The sequence below is a fragment of the Trachurus japonicus genome, chromosome 21 (assembly GCF_045865225.1).
Source record: "Trachurus japonicus isolate A0001 chromosome 21, Traja_1.0".
Classification (NCBI taxonomy): Eukaryota; Metazoa; Chordata; class Actinopteri; order Carangiformes; family Carangidae; genus Trachurus; species Trachurus japonicus.
Genome location: NC_140927.1, coordinates 29,451,948 through 29,473,320, shown reverse-complemented (window position 1 = coordinate 29,473,320; position 21,373 = coordinate 29,451,948). Strand labels below are relative to the sequence as shown.

Genomic DNA, 21,373 nt, shown 5'->3' with positions numbered 1-21,373 from the left:
GGTTGGAACCAGGTTGTTGTGAAAACATGGTTCAGGTGCTTTGGCAAAGCTCAGGGGGGAGGAGGGGGAGGAGGAGGAGGAGGAGGTGGGTGGGGAGTGGGGGCTCCAAAACTCTGTGGCTGCATATCTGACCGACCCGTTACCCAATGCCTCGCTGCCCCCCTCCCTAGAGATAAGCATCTCCTTTAATCCCCAATGTGAGCAGTGACCTTATGACCCACCACCTCCTCACTGCCCCTCCCCCCTCCTCCGGCCTCATACCTGTTGTGAAATCAGGAGGACATGAGGGTTTGACTTTGACGTCACTTCAACATCAGTGCCAAAAAAAAGAAAAAAGAAAAAAAAGAAGAAGGGAATTTGTGTTGGTGAGTATTTAATTGAACAAAAATCAAAGTTAGATGCCCGCAAACTTATTAGACGTGATCATGAAGGCAGCTGGAAGTGGAAAACCCAATAACACATGTAGCACTTCCACATTGTGAGGGAATTTTGGAAGGATTAGGTAATTATTATGATTATTACATGTGGTATTTTGTTCTCACTCACTCATGCAGACAAAGCATTGGCAGAAACTCTCATTGTGCTTCTGTCTGTTTTTTCTTCCTCAAAGCAACAAGCAGAGAAGCTTAATTTAGTTTCATACATTAAAACCTGATCAATAAAGGTTCAAGGTAGAAGCTGCATCTTTAACTTTACTGTAGATGTGTAGCGACTGCTTTTTCCCAACAATCATAGTTTAGTGTCTAGAAAAGGCAGCTCAAAAGTCAAAGTAAATTGTTTTTATATTGATTTAGTGAGTATAAATGATTACTTTACTCTTATAAAGTGAGTTAAAACCTCAAATATATATTTAAAAATGACTAAAAAACATTTAAAGGAAGGTTTGAACTCCCTTAATCCTAACAGCCTTTATCACACAGTGGAGCACTTTTAAAGACGAGGCGTCAAATCTAATATTAGCTCCGACAACAGACAGAGAGCCATTATAACCTTTGTGTTTACTCTTCTACAGTAGGAAACAAGGCTCTTCCTCTTGAACACTGGAGCTTTTGTTTTTGTAGGAGCAGTAACATCAGTTTGTTTGGGATAAATACAAGTAGCTGTGAACTCAACGGCCGCTTTGCTTTCTCTCTCTGCTCAGACGAAGCAAAACATCTTCACACGTGATCAGCAGAGAAGCTAAAGGGGGAAAAACCACAGCGGCGGCGGCGGCCATGTTGCGGAGCAGAGGTCAGTAAGGTGCTGACATCTGATCCCTGCTAATCCAATCAGGTGATAGGTTTCACTGACCTGTTCTCTGGGCTTTGTGTCAAAGCAGCTTAAGAAACAAGCTAATGGTGTTTACATTGACAAACACCAGGGATCAAAGTGTTTTACTCTGAAATACATATTAACTAAGGTCACTCTATACTGTGGCTTTCCTGTCCCTCCACCCCCGACCCCAACCCCCCAAGTGGCCGAAAAAGCTCATTACAGCAGCTTTAACTTCATCCTCAGGTCGCGGTCAGAGAGCAATCAGCTGCTCCTTTGGATAAAACCCTGGGTTACACTTTCTACAACGGTTGCCAGGTGTACGACGTAGCTAAGTATCTAATGCTGAGCCACATGCTGCAGCTATGTCATACCTGAGCCATACGTACAGTGTACCAAATGGTGCAGCTACACCATCCCTACACTGTACCTACAGTAATACTGTAGCAGAAGCTGCAGCTATATCAAACCCAAGTCGTAGCTACAGTAGACCCAACGGTGCAGTTCCGCAATATCTACAGTGTCAACGCTGTGTACCTGATGCCATTTGCTGCTGCTCTAACGTCGTACCTACACTGTACCCAATACCATACTCAAAGTCGTGCCTGCACTGTAGTCCAGTCATTTTATGAAAAAGGGTTGAACAATTTGCAACAGAAGCAAACTCAATTGATTTTGTATCCTCAGCATGTCCTGAGTGAGGGGAAAAAAGCCCAGAAGAATCCCATTAGGGGAAAGTTTTGAAAATGACCAAAATATAGCCCATTCATACTGATTATTTTTCTCACGTGAATAGGGCAACATTTTTAACCTTTAGATATCTCCATGAAAATTACTGAGTTGATTACTTACATTAAGACAAACAAAAATGTATTACAAAATCAATTGAGTTTGCTTCTGTTGCAATTTGTTCCAGGTTTTGGCTTAAAATTACTGGACTACTGTACCCAATATTGTACACAATACCATACCTACACTGTAAGTAATATTGTACCTAATGCCGTACCTACACTGTACATCATTTGGTACCAAATACTGCAGCTATGTCACACACAGTCATATCTACAATGTACCAAATGACACAGCTACACCGTACCATAGCTACACTGTACCTAATGTTGTACCAGATGCTGCAGCTACATCATACCTACTGCTGTACCTTCACTATAACTTACAACGTAGTTACGCCGTATCTACACTGTGTCAACACTGAAACTATTGCTGTACCTACACTACACGTAATGTTGTACATGATGCCGTAGTAATACTGTAGCATCACACCTTTCCTACTCTGTACCTGATGCTGTACCTCGGCCATTTCTGACCTGTACACACACAACACAGCTATGTTGTACCTATAACATGATTAAATTTAAGTATAAACCAGGTTTGACATGTCCAGCATCTTATGCCGACATCTCTTTATTTGGTTTCCTATCAGTTTTTTAAAATAGGTTCAACAGGATGATTACTATTGAACTGTTTTATATAAGTTTAATTTTTAAGTCCATCTGCCAACAAACTGCATGAGTTTGTAGTTTCGGTGTTTCCATTGGGAACACGTCTATTTAAAACCACTTGGCTACGGAGTCTGAAAGCTGACGCATAAGTAAGTGAATCAAGTGAAGCGTGAAATCACAAGTCGCTGCGTCTTGTTCTGTGTTGTTGATAATGTGAAGAACTGGGTCGGACCTCCTCGTCTGTGGAGACGAGTGAAGAGAAACTCTCCACTTAGAGAGAATAAAATATACTCTTATGGATAAACTCCCAAACTTTGAAAAAATTTGGTCACCTCTCATTCACTATCTCACACCTGGTAGTGGAAATTGATGTTTTCCCCTTACTATAATAAAGTAGTATTTAGACGGAAGGGTAAGGCTGGGTAGGGTGAGAGGGAGGGATTTATTTAGGCTTTGTTTTTGTTCGTTTATTTTTCTGTACTCTGTATACATGTTTATCTGTTCTTCATTTGCCATTGTTATATGTTCTAAAAACAAAAAGAGGACAGTACGTCCTAACTGCACACATTTCTATATGAATATACACTCTTGGATGTATATGATGTAGATAGCATAACGATGTCACAATGTGCTCTAATAAAAATATTTGAAAGAAATGTAAGTGTGGGCAAGGAAACCACTGTCATTACTCACAACTGCACACATTAAAAAAAAAAGAAAAAAAAAAAGGAAGAGACGAGTGAAGAGAAAAAGATGCTTCTTCAAACCGAACCACTCAGTATTTCCTCCTCCTCCTCCTCCTCCTCCTCTGACGATGACGAACACCCACTCACACCTTCACACACAGAATCACATTGTCCGCGGTGTGAGAAGTCATTAGCACCTGGGCTCGGGGCCCCTGGTGGTCTGGACACGGGGGCCGTTACAGACCTGGTGCAGCTCCACAGGCCGAGGTGTCGGCGCTCACACGTCCCCTCGGTCCCAACAGGCCCAGGACGGGGGGGAGGGGGGTTATGTGCTAGTTAGCAGACAGGCGGGGGGATGGTGCTGTGGTGCGAGTGTGTGAAAGACTCACACACACACACACATCATATGCAGACAATGTTGTTGGTGGGTATTTAATTGAACAAAAATCAAAGTTAGACGCCTGCAAACTTATTAGACGTGATCATGAAGGCAGCTGGAAGTGGAAAACCCAATAACACATGTAGGACTTCCACATTGTGAGGGCATTTTGGAAGGATTAGGTAATTATTATGATTATTACTATTTTGTTCTCACTCACTCATGCAGACAAAGCATTTGCAAAAACTCTCATTGTGCTTCGGTCTGTCTTTTTTCCCTCAAAGCAACAAGCAGAGCAGCTTAATTTAGTGTTTTACATGAAAATCAATAAAGGTTCAAGGTAGAAGCTGCATCTTTAACTTCACTGTAGATGTGCAGCGACTGCTTTTTCCCGACAATCACAGTTTAGTGTCTAGAAAATGCAGCTCAAAAGTTAAAAGTCAAAGTAAATTGTTTTTATATTGATTTATTCACAGGACAGGGTCTTGAACAAGTTTGGGTAACACTTTACTTTAAGGTCTCATCATAAGAGTGACATGCCACAGTCATGAACATGTCATAACCATTATGTCAATGTCATAACATCCGGGTTTGTAGGGTTAGGATTAACTGAATGACACTTAAAAACAACGTTATGACATTGACATAATGTTTATGACATGTTCATGACTATGACATGTCACTCTCTTATGATGAGACCTTCAAGTAAAGTGCTACCCAAGTTATTACTTTACTCATATAAAGTGAGTTAAAAGCTCAAATATATTTAAAAATGACCAACCAACATTTAAAGGAAGGTTTGAACTCCCTTAATCCTAACAGCCTTTATCACACAGTGGAGCACTTTTAAAGACGAGGCGTCAAATCTAATATTAACTCCGACAACAGAGAGCCATTATAACCTTTGTGTTTACCACACACACACACACACACACACACACACATATGCAGACAATGTGGGGTTGTGAGTGGCAGGCGGGACAGTAGAGCACTGAGCTGTGTGCTGCATGAGGCTGTGGGCCCCTCTCTCCTCCCGGGGGTCAAAGGTCATTTATCATCTGCTCACCCGCGGAGTAAAGAGCTGCTCGGCCTCCACACTGGGCTCCTTTCAGTTCAAAGTGCTGTAAAGATGGACGGATATCCACGCTGCCAAAACATCAGTCAGACCACAATGGAACAGTTGCAGCTGTCCGTCAGCTGTCCGCTGCCCCGTCGACGTCCTGACGAACAGAATTCACGCCGCAACAATAACCTCCACTGTTGGCTTCCTCTAAATAAAGTCCATATATCAGACTGTTGGTATTATTGCTGTGTGTGTGTGTGTGGGTGTTGAGTACAGCTCATGGTCTGTCGCTTGTCGTTGGATCGGAGCCCACGAAGCGGCTCGCGGATCAGAAGACGACGTTCTGAAGAAGTGGAGCACACGGTAGGGATGGGCATTTCGAATAATTTTCTAACCGAGTATCCTAACCTTGTCGTAACCGGGTAACCGAATACTGTAATAAAAAATAAAATGACGTCATGTTTGACGGACAGAGCGCAGCCGGGGCATAAATGCGCTCTGTCCGTCACATATGGGGCAGATGTGCATCTTTATGCCGGGGAATAAATGCGCTGCAATGCTGCATTTATGCACCGGCTGCCTCGGAGGAGAAAACTTTTATTTTTTTATTAAATCATTAGCGGTGCTTATTTATTAGTCCACACTACGTTTTGGTGCCTTCGGTCCTCTCTGCCTCGCATCGTTTCAGGAAATAACTGGGAAGGTTTCAGAATGTTTGTAAACTGAAAGAATATTTTCTAACAGACTTGATGACACCTGTCGTCTCCCTCCCGACGGTTTACGCCGAGGGAACCACCACAGATTATTGTAAAAGGTTTGAAAGTCCGAGGCTCGATCCAAAAACGCTTTTACACAGCAGAAAATCACGTTGCTGCTTGATCCGAAACTGTTTAACACTACAAAAAGCCGAACCATGGCATGATAATGTAGTTTGATCCGACACTAGACTGCCCTCTAACGTGCCGTTTTTTTAATCCTAGGTTAACCGGATAATAATTCATAACCGAGTAGCAGATTGCCTACTCGGGTACCCGGGTACTCGGGTAACCGTGCACATCTGTAGCACACGGAGAGGAAGAGAAGAGTTTACAGGTTCCCGTGTGGAGCCTGAACGCACCGTGCTCGCTCTGCTCTGCACATAAATGCTTTACATGTTTTATCTCGGGCCCTCTCCGGCCTGATGGATCAAAGTGAGGGCCCCTGGAGAACAGAGGGATCCTCCTTTTATCTTCTCCTCTCTCTTCATTCTGGGAATGAGGCTGGAAACTTGAGCATCAATTATTGAATTTCAAAGAATAAACAACGCTGGTCTCCTCTTACTCTCTCTCTCTTTTCTTTTTTATTTAATCTTAGTATGTATGTAGACTAATTACCTGTGGGGCGGGGAAGGGAAGAGGGGGGCACGGCAGCAGCAGACATGTTGTTTCCATCATGCAAACAACACACAGAGCTGCTCCCCAGTGAGTCAGAGTCGCTCAGAACAAGACTTTATACTTTACAGAGCGCACAAACAGAGTCAGAGTTAACTGTGACCCTCGGTGCATGTAAACACAAACATGTACAGTCAGTGTACAGTAAACACAGAATGGCTTTTAGGCAAATGAGTGGGGCAGGTTTTGTATGTCACATGACAGCAGCCGGAGGAGACCGAGCTACTGGATCGACCACACTGCTGCTCAAACACACAACAGTGAGAGATCCACACCTTGTGATTGTTGTCGCTGTTGCTTTTCTTTGTGAGCCTGGATCATTACAAACTCACACAAAAAGAGTTTTTTTCTCTGGCGTCTATTTGCAACATTAGGCCCAAAACCTTAAAAAAAATGTCTGTAGCATCGACTCTGTGAAGACGTTCATGGTCCCCAGAGGATGAAGACACTGATCTAAATGTTCACTCCACCTCCTCCTTTATTCGGTTGATGTGAGGCTTTAATAACAATCTGAATTCCTCATTTGCAGGAACGGTTTTCAATTTGACAAACTGAAAATTGAAAAAACCATCATGTGGTCTGATGGTCCAGAGCCACTGAGCTGCTCTGCTCCTAAAAATAGCTTTTTAGCAGTTTAGAAATGATGTATATTTAATTTGGTACAGTCTTTTCTATTTATTCTATTTAAACATTTTATTTTATAACAAATAGATGTACTGTACATAATTGTATATAGATGTATATAGTGTATATATTTTCTTACTTTTCTTATCTCTGTTTAATTTAGCTCTACTATGCCCTTATATTATTTGACATGTATGTCAGCGTAACTGGATGCTTGAATTTCCTCTGGGATCAATAAAGTATCTCTAAATCTAGTGAGCTAGCATTACAAAAGTGGAAAAGGAAATGTTTCTGCTGCAAATATAATAATTATTGTATTAATAAAAGAAAGGGAAGGTTTGCATAAGGGGCCCCGGCCAGAAACTAATGTGATTCCCGAGGCCTTGGCTTGAGGAAAGTTTGGTTACCTGTGTTTTAATGTGTCCAACTTTAGATTTGTTGGTTAAAACAGTGGACGTCTTTAATGAATTAATAATTAATAGTTTGTTTTATGGAATTTGATGAATATTTTTCTTTCTTTTTTTCCACGTATTATGAGGATCCGTTTCCTCTTCACTGTGAAAACTTATTGGATCATCATTCTGGTTCTGGTGCTTCGTTAAGTTTGACAATATAACGAAAGTGAAGTCAATTTACATGTCTGACTTTAACATTCGACACATTTGACTTCTCGCTATGACAAACCTGAATCCGACTTCTTGAACTCTTCCCATCACTTTAGGTTTGTCTCTTCATGGCTGCTGCTCTGTCTGATGACCTCTCTCTCTCTCTCTCTCTCTCTCTCTGTTATATAAGTATTAATTAGACGACTGTGCACTTCCTGTCCCGCCATGTGACACCTTCGCTGCTGTTAGGATGACGCTCGCCTTCATTTACGTCACAGCTGCCTTCGCTCAGCTCTCCTGCGACGCCACTTCCACACCTTCCTCCTTATACAACTTTTTTATTAAAGGGATAGTTCACCCAAAATTCAAATTTCACTCATTATCTACTCACCCTCATGTCAACTAAGGGCTGGGAGAAGTTTCAGAGTCCTCCGTGCCTTCTCTGAGTTACAGGGGGGTCCGCGCAGCAGTGCATGTCCATATAATGGTTGCCAATGGATACCAACTTTCTTCGTCCAAAAAGACACACCAAAAAACATCCAAATACCTCCATACTGCTCGTATGTAATGTCCCTCTGGTATTGAAGCCCCGAAAAATTAAATAAGTCTATATTTTAAGCTTGTTTTGTAGCAGAAGCTCCCAGTGTCTCGGGTCACTGCTCTTCCTGTGTCGGCCGAACAATTTCTCATGTTGGGGCTTCAATACAAGAGGGACATTACAGACGAGCACTATGGAGGTATTTGGGTGTTTTTTGGTGTGTCTTTTTGGACGAAGAAAGTTGGTATCCATTGACAACCATTATATGGACAAATACTGCTGCGCGGACCCCATGTCGACCCAGCCCTTAGTCGACATGAGGGTGAGTAGATAATTAGTGAAATTTAAATTTTGGGTGAACTATTCCTTTAACTGAAAACTGAGCGGACGACTGAACAATCACAGCTCGACCAGAGGAACCTCGAATGTCGCAGTTCAGTTGGGTTTAATCACAGAAAAGCCGCCGTCAGTAGCGGTATTGATCTCAGCGCACCGGCAGGTTTTTGTCTGGTTATTGATCGCCGACGACGACCGACCGCGGCTCACGGAGATATTGAGTCTTTTCAGATTAAAGTGCGAGGTCAGGAGCTGGTGACAAGGTTTTCTTGTTAGCTAATGGAGTTAAAACAAAGGAACAAGAGGGGAGGGAAGATTAAGCGTCTGTTTGACAAGACGACGTTGTCTTACCTGCTGTTGAACTTCTCTGGATGTTTCTCCCTCATCAGGTGGAAGCGATGGGCGATGGAGGCGTCCTGAAGGAGAGAGCAGAGGAGACGACAGTAAACACAGCTGTTTGGACGAATTCTTTTAGACCGTTTCCAATCAGAAGTGCCTGTTGAAGTGGTTTGAGGGGGATTTTAATTTGGATGGTTCTCAAATCCAGTTTCCAGACTCATCTCTGGACGTTTTAATCCAGAATTGCACGACATTTATTCAATCAACTCAATTTTCCATCACTTTCTGCCATAAAGCAGAATTTTTATGTACTGTTCCTTTTGCATATTATATATTTTTGCACCTTTATTTCCCTCCTCTTTCACTGTTTTGCTGTTTTTGCTGCTATTTTTAATGTGCAATATCTTTTTTTTATTGTTATTATGATGATGATTATGTCCTCATCAAAAGCACTCTGAGCTGCATTTACTGTTTAAAGGTGCTATATAAATAAAGTTTATTATTCTTATGAATGTTCTGGTTTATTTGCAGACGCTGGTTCACAGGTACGCAGCTTTAAAACTAACCAACAATCAACAATTAACAATAAACCCTCAGAGCTGAAGTCTGAACTGTGGGATCACAGAGTAAAAATGAGTCAATTCATCACTGAGCCAAAGGTCGGAGCTCCCTCCTCCCCTCATGTGTTTAACCTTTGACCTCTGGGCCAGAGGTGAGGGGCTGTAACTGTGATCAGTCACGAGAGCAGAGCGGGGGCTTCAGCGTGACCTCCAACAAACACTGTCACAACAGAACCATCAATGTTCTGCATCGTAAAACCATCAGGAGATTTTATTTTCCTCATCTTCATGTTCAGACCAAACCAGGCCGGGAGTTTGAACCAAAAATAGGGTTGGACATGACATGGTTTGAAATGTAACGATTCCAGCTCCAAATCCATGTTTTGATTCCGATTCCTAATGGCTCTTTTCCACTGGTGCAACTCGGCACAGCTCGGCACGGCTCTACTCGTTTTTTTGTTGTTTTTCCACTAGTACACTGCAAAAACTCAAAATCTTACCAAGAATATTTGTCTTATTTCTAGTCAAAACAATCTCATTATGCTTAAAATAAGACTCCTCACATTTAAAAAGTAGCTTGACACTTTCAAGCAGATTTTCACTTGAAATCATCTGATAGCGGGGCAAGTTTTTCTTTCTTATTACAAGCACAAAAAACTTGCTTTCACTGGCAGATTTTTGTACTTATTTCAAGTGAAAATGTGTTTGAAACAAGTGAAAATTATTTAAAAACAAGTAAATTTTTAGGTGATGAGTCTTATTTTAAGTGGAAAGAGATTAGTTTTGACCAGAAATGAGACATTTTGACAAGAAATAAGACAAATATTTTTGGAAAGATTTTGCAGTGTACCTGGTACTTGGTACGTTTTACTTCGTCTTACTTCCACTGATTGACCAGAGCGTCGTCAGTGCTGGAAGAGTCGCAAGCGTGACAACGTCCAACACGAGAATCAAACCTGCTAATTTTAAAAACACACCGACAGCAGCGACCACTGATCTGTTCTGAGGCTGTTGTTGTTTTTTCACCCGAGTTAAATGACTACTGTGTGGAAAACCACACTGTGGCCCATTAACGCGGTGCAGATGAGTGAATTTGGAGCTGACGAGAGGATTGAAATGGAATCGAGAGAGAGGATCGAGATGGAAAAGGACCTAAATGAGTCGAGTCGAGTCGAGTCGAGCTGTAACTGTGTAGTGGAAAAGAGCCGTAACAATTCTTGATTCCAATTCTGATCTACCGGTTTACCTTTGGTCGGCGGCCTGCAAACCAGAGACGAAGGGCGAATTAAAATTGTTTAGGAATTGAAATTAAAACTTCTTAACGATTCAGACAGAATTGAAATGTTGGAACTGGTTTTTATTTAATTCTCAATGTCCAACCCTACAGTAACAATAAATAACTTTATTATATAATCATTACAAACGTTCTCAGTGCAGCTCTGCAGGAAACTCTGAATAAACTCAGTGTAAATCAGTAGAAACAGAATGAACACAACACTAAGATGAGACAGAGAGAGTCTTGATCAGAGGATTAATCGGCATTAACCTTCACAACAGCTGAGTTTCCTTCAAGATACAAACTCCCACACCTCCAGCAGGACTCCTGTTGCTGTCAGATTAACATACACACACACACACACACACACACACACACACACACACACACACACAGACATCTACTGTTTCCGACACACACACTGATCTGTGCTCTGTCTGGACACTTGAGCTTGGAGTGGCTGTGATTAATCACAACGAGGCCTCAGGTTGAGTTTGACCAGAGCAGCTTCTGCTTCTGCTTCAGGCCTGAGGGCGCGATCCGTCTGTCACTGATAAAAAAAAAAAGACTCTGCTGCCGCTGCGGCTGCTGTACGTTCCAAATAAGATCATAAGACGTATGTGATGTGCAGATGTAATCGACTATATGTCAAACAGGACGTTGCAGTATGCGGCTGCCGAAGGTGGTGACGAGCACCAGAGGAGTCGATGGAGTCGTAACCATGTTAGCGAAACGAGGGCTGTGCAATGCATCGCTGTGCAATGACATCATCTGTCTAACAGAGACAGGACGCACGACACAACCAGACGAAGACCATGTAAAAAATTAAATAAAGCAAGAAAAACCAGTTTTCTAATTCAACAATATGTGGTTGGTTTCAATATTGAGGCAAAATATTAAGCCTGGCTTTGTAGTACAAGTACGTTTTCTTTTCTATTATTTTTGAATTAACAACAGCAAAGATAGATGATGCATGAAGGAGATGAGATACCAGACCATAAACCAAACAACACGATTAGGAAAAGAGAGCACAACACAAAATTAATATAATGTATAAGAATTAGGCTAAAGATCAGCTGCAGTTGTTTGTTTTAGAAAGAAGTAAAGTCAGAGGGAGGATGAAGACATAAATATGGAAATACCTTTTCTGAACGAATGTGAATTTGTCAAATGCAACAATAACACAAGCAATAGGGAGAAAATTTAGCCTTATTATTAAGAGAAGTGGTTTATATAATTAAGCTAAGTGGCTCTCAATGAGGTAACATCATTTGAAAGACGACACTGTTTTCATTCATCCTCTGGGGATTGCTGCTCTATTATCTTTCTTCTTTTTTTTTTATCTGAAAGCTTCAACACAATACGACATCAGAGGCTCGTCCACTCACCGTGTAATTTAGTCATCTAGTAATTTTCTTCTTATTCAGCAGCAGCAGCAGCAGCTCTCAGGTACGTGGAGAGGAAAATGTTGAGTAATAAGTACTCGTCTGTATTTTTAGAGATATTGAAGGTTTTATGGTTTTATGAGGGGGATTAAATGACGGGGTCAAAGGTCAAGATTTTTTCACTTGAGCTTTGGCTTCGGTTTCACGAATCAATAAAAAAAAATGCTTTAGTTCCCGAGCTCTGCCTCCACCTGATGACATCGCCAACGTCAAGTTAACGTATATGACTGTTCTTAACGTCAGGTGTGTATATACTCTTTTATTGGTAATTGGTTAGGGATGTCAGCATTACTTGGTATTAAACGCCACAATTAATTGATCGTAAAGATTCCTAAATACCGCCACTTTCTAAAAAAGATGATGTTGGAACCATATCGGCAGATGTGCACAAAAATAAAGGTAAATGGACCAGTATCGGTGCATTTACCTTTATTTTTGTGCACGTAACGTTGAATTGGTAGGAATTAAAATGTTAGCGTGTCATTTTTAATTAAAAAAAACAACAAAACAAAACAAAAAACTATTAAAATAATGTAAAAATTTGGTATAGATACAATTTATGACCTGAATATTTCAAACACTTCCCCTGGGGATTAATAATTGGTCATATAATTAATAGATACTTGAAATATTTTGTGTAAATAATGAGTAATTATATGTTGACTATATTATATGTTGACTATATTTGATTATACACATGCATAGTGTTGTGAAATTAATTAATGCATAATAATCATGATAATTGTGACACCCTGATTGTTACTCTGACAATAATTGTACCAGGAAAATGTATAATAGTGACATCCCTATTATTGGTTATTGTATCGGTTATGAGAAGCAGGAAGTTATCGGTTGTCGGTATCGTGCATCTTGTTACAATAAGCAAGTGTGTTGTTCATCATGGTTGTGTTCGTCCTCAATGGAAAGTTCAGCTTCAGGTAAAAACCTCCTGAATGGCTGACAATGAAGGAATCAAGACTCTGCTGATTCTACAAATACATATTTTGTACACCTAAAAGCGAATAAATGAAATGACAAGGTAAAAAAGAAAAGTGGGACAAGGGCTAAAAATAAATCTCAGTAAATATAAATGATGCAATGTGATATCTTTAAACCTGACACAGTTATAGCGCTAATATAACCGGCCTGGCTCCACAGTAGGTGTTAAACTGTGAATAGGACATAACTGACAAATGAGGAAGCTGCTGTTTAAGAGGTGACACGTGTTATTTTCTGTACTTTATGCTTCAACTTTAACAACAGAGGAGAGGAGTTTATATTTGCAGGCAGCGTTACAGTGCGGCGTTCAATCCTGCAGCTGTGACGGACGGCAGCATCTGTGGCGACCGGCTTGGCGTCCTGCCCGGCGCAACAAGGAGAGCGGAAGGTTGCGATAACACAGGTGGACAGGTGCAATTACATGCATCCTCGCCTGTCAGGAGAAAACCGTCCAGTGGTGCCGCCATCATCGCACCTATACCTACCTATACCTCCACCATGACCACGGGTCGCTACGGCGATGTGCAGAGATCTCACCGCATCAGCACATATCAGTGTCTTAAAATAGAAGCTGCATCTGCTGCTGCTGCTTTCACCGGCTGAGAATCTGATACCGGGGACCGGACCAGGACCAGGAGACGACGACCCCCCCTTCCTCCCCCAAGAGAGAGAGAGAGAGAGAGAGAGATGTGAGACTTTAAAGGGATAGTTCAACATTGTGGCAAATTGGCCCATTGCCATAATCCCTATAGTTTTAGGAGTAGGTTTGTTACCTTTTAATTGTCGGTGCAAGCTATTTTTAGAAAGGCAGAGCAGAGCCGCGAGCTGCTCAGAGCTACGCTACGGAGGCTCATGGGATTTCTTGGTTTCCCTCATCAAACTCATCAAATACACAATCCAACAACTCCACAACGCTCTGGTGGACAAGTTGTGACCTGCACATTCACCACGCTATGAGATAATAACACAACGTTACCAGACAGAGTTGTTTTAGAGGGAAATACAGAGACTGCTTGATGAAAAACTGTCCCTGAAGGCAACGCACATCAGCGGTTTTGCATGAATTTCCCTCTTAAACAACTCTGTCTGGTAACGTTGTGTTATTATCTCATAGCGTGGTGAATGTGCAGGTCACAACTTGTCCACCAGAGCGTTGTGGAGTTGTTGGATTGTGTATTTGATGAGTTTGATGAGGGAAACCAAGAAATCCCATGAGCCTCGGTAGCGTAGCTCTGAGCAGCTCACGGCTCTGCTCCGCCGTTCTAAAAATAGCTTGCACCGCCAATTAAAGGCAAACAAACCTACTGCTATGACTATAGCGATTATAATGGCGATGGGCCAATTTACCGAAAATGTTGAACTATCCCTTTAACTTTAACCCACAGAGCTCTCATGCTTCTCATGGCAAGGTTACTCATCACAGCGGCAACACATACATGTAGGAAACAGGACAGGGGAGCTGTTTACAAGCTGCCTGAGGATCCTGTGTCACTCACTGAATAAATCAGCCACTTATGTGTTTTGATTTCGGGGACACTGTGGTGGTGTGTGAGCGTCCAGCGCAGCGTGTGGACCGGGGCCAGACACAATGACACAACGTGGCCGCAAATGCTTTAAAAAAAAAAAAAAAACAGAAAAAAATAACCAAAAACCAAAACATGACGGGCTGTTTCATGTCTGCTCTCGGCCCCCTGCTGCAGGCAATCACCGACCAGCACTCAGTCCCCTCCCCTCCCTTCCCCACCCTCGCCCTGAATAAAAAAAAGAAAGAAAAAAAAGTGGCGGTAACAATATGTGACATTTTGCCATCGCCTATAGTCGCCCGGCTGATGAAGGTTGTTTTGATCTTGCCGTTTGAAGTTTTGCACATGGTGCGAGGCGGCAAGAGGAGGAGGAGGAGGAGGGGTGTGTGTGATCGGACGGCTGATGTGGGGGTAAAATAAAATAATAAAAAATACCAAAAAAAAAAGGGAAGAGAAGGGAAAAAGAGAGCGACAAATCAAAAACAACAACAACAAAAACACTGGCTGGAAAATGTCACCTCAGTGGGACCCGCAGCAGCCGGTGGACAAATAGGTTGTCAGCTCACCCCTATTGTGTTTCACTGGCCTCTGGTAAGGTGCTTGGTTAGCTTAATGTCAAAGAGAAATGTCATGGCCGCCTGCGTGATACACAGCTAAACACTCACTGACAGACACTGCATTCACTTTAATTAACACAAAACAACTTTGTAACAAGTTGTTTCAGTTTTTTTTTTTTCAGCTTCAAAAACAACCAGAGTTGATTTTCTGATAAAATAAAAAAAAAGGCGTTTGGTTTGTTCTGGTCTGTTGAAGTGGCTCTGATGAACGTCCGACCGCTCTCTGCTCCTTGTGAAGACTCATTGAGACGTCAGTGTCTTGACACACAGTCCTGCTGAGGGACGGATGAAATCTGATAACGCAGCCGTTTGCCAGCGGAGGCAGAGGAGACGAACGCTGCTCAGAGAAACATGGAGGTAAAAAAAAAAACACATGCAGGTTTCAAACTGACTGAAAGTCTATTTAGCTGAATGATGACGGAGGAAATGCCTCCAATGAGTTAAGAGCTAAAGAAGGCTCAGTGTGTTCTGGTGAGAAAAACTGAATGAAAAGATAATTACTAAGAACTCGTGGGAATTTCACGACAGGAAACGAAGAGATGCAACAAAGATCCTTGTCGGACTCAGAACAACTGTTTGTTTACAAGGAAATGAAAAAGTTAAAAAGCCCTGAGTTTGTGCCTTAATCACTGACGAACCAATAACTTGCTCTTTAATGATGTAGTAAAGGTTTGGTCAGGTCAAGGCTTTAGAGAACAATCGTGGTTTGGGTTCAGACTCTTGATCGCAAAGTAACCTAAATCCAAAACTGCAGGAGCTGTAGTTTTGTTGTGCGTCTCCAGCGTTGTGTTGATACGGAAACGGCCTGGACGACGAATCACATTCTCAAGATGTAAAGGGATAGGTTTGTTTGGTACAACACCAAACAAAAACCATCAATCGTCTTTAAAGAGACCCTGAGGAGTTTGTATTTGGTTATAAAAGAGCCTCATATTAATGTGGATGAATCTACGTTACCACTTGTTAATGGGCCCATTTTCAATAAATATATAGTTTTGTCTTTATCGTTATTTTGATACTATTATTTAGTGGTGGACTCGCCCAGCATTGCCTCGTTTCGGTTTCCTGTACGCTGCCCGGCGGGTCATGGGAATAACGCAGCCGGAGCGCTAGTTGGCATCGTTTATGGTCTGAACTACGACGGTATCTGATCGTCTTCGAATCTACGACTTTCATTCTTGATTAATGAAAAAATTCTTGGCAAATGTTTTTGCTTTCGTCCGTCTTCACCGTGCGCGCGGAGCCTCATGGGAAATGTAGTGTGAAACATTTTGGCAAATTGGCCCATTGCCATAATCGCTATAGTCATAGCAGTAGGTTCGTTACCTTTAATTGTCGGTGCAAGCTATTTTTAGAACGGCGGAGCAGAGCCGCGAGCTGCTCAGAGCTACGCTACCGAGGCTCATGGGATTTCTTGGTTTCCCTCATCAAACTCATCAAATACAATAATCCAACAACTCCAAAACGCTCTGGTGGACAAGTTGTGACCTGCACATTCACCACGCTATGAGATAATAACACAACGTTACCAGACAGAGTTGTTTTTAAAGGTAACAAACCTACTGCTATGACCTGGGGCCAATTTGCCAAAATGTTGAACTATCCCTTTAAGAAATAACTACGAGTTGGAAGAAGTTGCTTCTTCCTGAGTTAAAAGACACGACAGGAAGTATTTACTTTAAAAAAGTTTAAATTTTTATTTTTTATTCTGTTTCTCCTAAAATAGACTATGTACACTTCAGATTTAGCAACATCTGGATGTGACTCGACTGAATGTGGCAGATGTTGTTCTTTTCCTTGCTTGAATATTTGTCATTTTACAGCAACACACTTCAGTTTTTAGGGTGTCTGTGTGTGTGTGTGTGTGTGTGTGGATGTGAATGTGTGTGTCCTCCTCGTGTTAGATCATGTGTGTGTTTGAGCGCCGCCGTTCCTCTCGTCTTTAAGACCAGCCAGGTGTCACTCAGCACGGTCATTCATTACCGCGGTAACCTGGCCTGAACCTGGCAGACGCTGACTTCCTGTCACTGATACTTCCCCTGACCTTCAGTCTGTGCCAGCCCTACTCTATCTCCCCCTCACACACACACACACACACACACACACACACACACACACACACACACATGCACACACACCATTTTATATGCACACTTTCTCTCCTTGTGGCCTGTTTTCTGAACTAATACCGACACTAAATCTAACAGACTCCTTTGTCTCAGCACTTAAACTCCCAGTTGGTTGGTCGGTTACACACCGGCGGTTTTTATCAGAGAGTGAGTGTCGAACGTCGTCACACTCCTCCAACATCTTTACAGGATATTAATATAAAAAAAACAAGCAGCATCATCCGTCACTCTCTAATCGAACATTGTTTGGCTGCTGCTCTTCGTCTCATATCTCATATATGTCATGTTCAACCCACAGGAGGAAACAGGTGAGAGCTCAGATCCGCAGAGTCAATCAGGTGTCGGTGAGTTCACGCGTTCAGCTGGAGAGGAGCTGGATGTTTGTCGTGTCTCTCTCTGAATCTGAATCTGTAGCTTTAGGGGGGGGGGAATTTAATTTTGAGCTCATAATTTACATAATCGTGTGTTTGTGATGTAACCGTGTGTTCCTGTGCCAGTCTATTACGTTATTAACAACCTTTTTTAAAAAACTGAACTGAAAAAACAAACTCTTAACTCCCTGCGAGTCTAAAATGACTTCCTGTTGGCTCCTGTCACATCGGCGGCAGCTGCCAGGGGGTTTTACATTCTCACTAGAGAAAGAAGAATAAAAAAGATGAAATGATCATTTTAATGACTCAGCACCGGGATACGTGCTGCCGTCCCCCGACTGACACATCTTCATGCTTACATCACAGCTGCTACATAAGACGGAGAAGATAATCTGATTACGTTTAAGTTCAAACTGATACCAGCTACGTAGCAGCATGTGCTCTTTTGCTAATTAATGAGTTGATTTGCTAAATTAGGAGGAGAGAGAGACAGAAACTTCGGATCGGAGTAGATTTTTGAGGTACTTGTTGCATACGTTTGCATATTCATTTATTATTATTCATTCTTGACTCTTGGGAGCACTGTGATCTTCAGCCGCGGAGGGATAGCGATGATGAAGCAATCCGAGTGTCTCTTCTTGTTGGACAAGGGAGGCGACGACACAGTTTCACCACCAGATCTAATTAGCGGCTTCTGACTGTGTCGTGCTCGGCAGGTGGAGTTCGTCCAGTGTCAGATTTTTTTTGTTTTTCGACTCAACTTTTGAAACTAATAAAGCTGAAATCTGAGCTCCAACCAGATAGAGTCCATGTAAAGGAAGGACAGGGATGTGACTGAAAGCTCCAGCTCGGCCTGTAAACGGCCCCTGGTGTTCGTTCGGCCGCCGCCTGCAGCAGCTAGAGACTTATATGTCCATCAGAGAGAAGAGGAAGGCAGAGGAAACTCGACTCCCTCCTCTTGGCCGATGAGGGCAAAGTCAGGGCTTGTGGCACGCATTAAGGAACCGGCCATTAACACTGGGAATCGTTTTGCAGGGCACACACACACAAAAACACACTCGCACACACACACACACACACACACAGACATAGACATTTGAGGTGTGCAGAGAGAAGCTGCTGCACCGAGGCGAGGCTCTGCAGAGGGATCGGCTTCCTCTCTGCAACATGAGGCGGCATCTTTAATGGCTGCTGACATGGTGTGATTTCCTCCTCTCAGATTCTTTCCAGTGCTGCAGGTCAAGTGAAGACACCGCACGCAGGAGCTGAACGCTTCAATCAGCCAGCTGCTCTTTATTTGTGAATGAAAAGTTTCCGACATGTTTTTTTTTTTTTCTAATATCATTCAGCAGCACTGAGGTTGAGCTCTCCGATCTGGGCGATGGGAGCTGCTGTATGAAATGTGACGGTATAGATTTATAACGGAGCCACGTGAGGCTGAAACAGGAGGCGGAGGCTTCACACATTTTCTTATTGGTGTCCTCGGAGCTGGCAGCAGCAGCAGCAGCAGCAGCAACGACCCACTGCTCCCAAAACACCTTCACACGGCAGAACAACCTCAGCTCCTGTGACCACGATAACACTTTAACGCCATTCTCCCCCACCCCCCAAATATACAGCACAAATTAAGAGACCACTCCCAAAATCATCAGTTTCTCTGGTTTTACTATTTATAGGTATGTTTGTTTTATTCTATCAACTACTGACAACATTTCTCCCAAAATTGAAATAAAAATATTGTCATTTAGAGCTTTTATTGGCTGAAAATGACTAAACTAGTCTAAATAACAAAAAATATCAAGTCTTCTCAGACCTTGAATGATAAAAATAATGCAAAGAAAACATGTTCATATTTATTCCTAAACAACACAGCAAGAATATTTTAACTCAGGAAGAGTTTATAAATCAGTTTTTGTGGGATAATGTCAATGTTTAATCCCAGCAGTGGTTTTTATTTATAATCTTCCTATAAAACCAGATGTGGTTCAGGTGATGACCACATCAGTGTCTCATTAAGTAGAATGAGTTGTGTTTGTGTTGGTATTTTAAAAAAGAAAAGAAAAGAATGACTGTCATACATGTAGAGATGCTTTTAAGAAACATTTGTGAAAGTGGTCTCTTAATTTTTGCAGAGCTGTATATATATATATAAAATCTTCTTTTGCCCCCCTGAGGACTGGTAAATAAAGTCTTACATCATCTGAAGTCAAGAGGCAGATTGAAACACCGGGGCCGAAGCCAACCACATGCTCCACACCATGTCATCCACAATTAAGTCAGCGAGATAAAGGACAGATGACTGTGGATGGAAAAGCTCTCAGATTCAGCCTTGCCAGCCTCCCGTCTCCGTGGCAACCGAGCCCCGGAGTGCAGCAAGGTCTTCTTGCGATGGGACGGCAGGAAGTGCAAAAAACCCTTGTATGGTCGTTTTTTTTTGGTGTGGGGGGGAAGGGAGAGTTAGTGAAATATGGCGATGGCGGCCGGCCGGTCCATCGGTCGGTCCGTCGGCCGTCGGTGTGAGTCACAGATCGTTTTTTTTTTTTTTTTTTGCTCATGCAGGTGCCGTGTGCACCCAGATCCTCGGCAACCATCTGTCACCGCCGCGGCTCCTGGAGGCTCCGCGAGCTGTCGCTTTATTTACCGGCCACCGAGCCACGTTGGAGAGCTGTCAGGACCCGGAGTGTGTGTGTGTGTGTGTGTGTGTGTGTGTGTGTGTGAGTGTGTGTGTGTGTCAGCAGCTTCACACAGATAACCTTTGCATTAACAAGATGAAGTGGGTGTCGTGGTTTACTGTTAACAAACCTCCAACAGTTTGTTGTACTGTTCTTACGAAACCTTCAGAAAACTGTTTTACCTTCGACATAAGACGACAACGAGGTGTGAAAGATGAATTATGTTTGTCACACCGGTACGACCATCGTTTATCTAAAGTTTTGTTTCCCTTTTTACCTCTTTTGTTCAGGTATTTTTTTAGTATCATAAAGGTGCACTCCGACCTGTTCCTTTATTTTATAGATTTCATCTTTTATATTATTGTGGGAGGACCGATCATTCATATCTGTGTGTTTTATGGAATCGCAAATACACTGCTGTGTGATTCAGTTGTAATTTACAGATGAATGGTGAATTGTTATGTTAATGATCATGTGGTGAACCATGAAAAATCATAATAAAAAGAGAATTGAAAGAAGAAATGTCCTGTTTTAAGCCGTGTGTTGTTTTAAGCTGCAGGTTAATTAGGATTCTGAGAGACTGAAAGTGTTCAGAGTAAAGTAGAGCGCCCATGTTCATGTTGAGATGATATAAAAACTTTTCAGACTACTCCAAGGTGGATGAGAAAGAGAAGGAGGAAGAGGAGTTACAACTAGAGATGAAAGGTGAGAACGACATCGAGATGTTTCTGTGGTTTGACTTTTATCATTTATTTGGGGGCGGGACAAATCTTTCTCACTGGTCTGAAGACACAAACATGTCTTCCTCCTCAACACTCGGTGGCGATATGCGTCGTTTCAGTGGGTTCATACGTGTGTTGACGACGTGTGTATATTTATGTATCGATTCGATATTATTCAAACAATATTGCGATACATTGTGGTTTATTCACTGTTTTCAATCGCAACAATGTCTTCACTTCACTTTGTTAAGATCAGTTTTTTCTAACAAGATAGACTTGGTGTCCGTATATCGATTCAATATTGTAATGTAAAATATCGCGATACGATGCTGTATCAATTTTTTCCCC

The 21,373-nt window shown here is 42.2% G+C and overlaps 1 protein-coding gene across 1 annotated transcript in view; it reads right to left on the bottom strand.

Annotated features, from left to right (window-relative positions):
- Positions 1–21,373, bottom strand: part of dgkg (diacylglycerol kinase, gamma) — a 135,219-nt gene that overhangs the window by 43,661 nt on the left and 70,185 nt on the right. Inside the window, exon 13 of the mRNA XM_085765051.1 lies at positions 8,724–8,788. Coding sequence (XP_085621177.1) covers positions 8,724–8,788 — 65 coding nt within the window. The remainder of the gene's footprint in view (positions 1–8,723; positions 8,789–21,373) is intronic.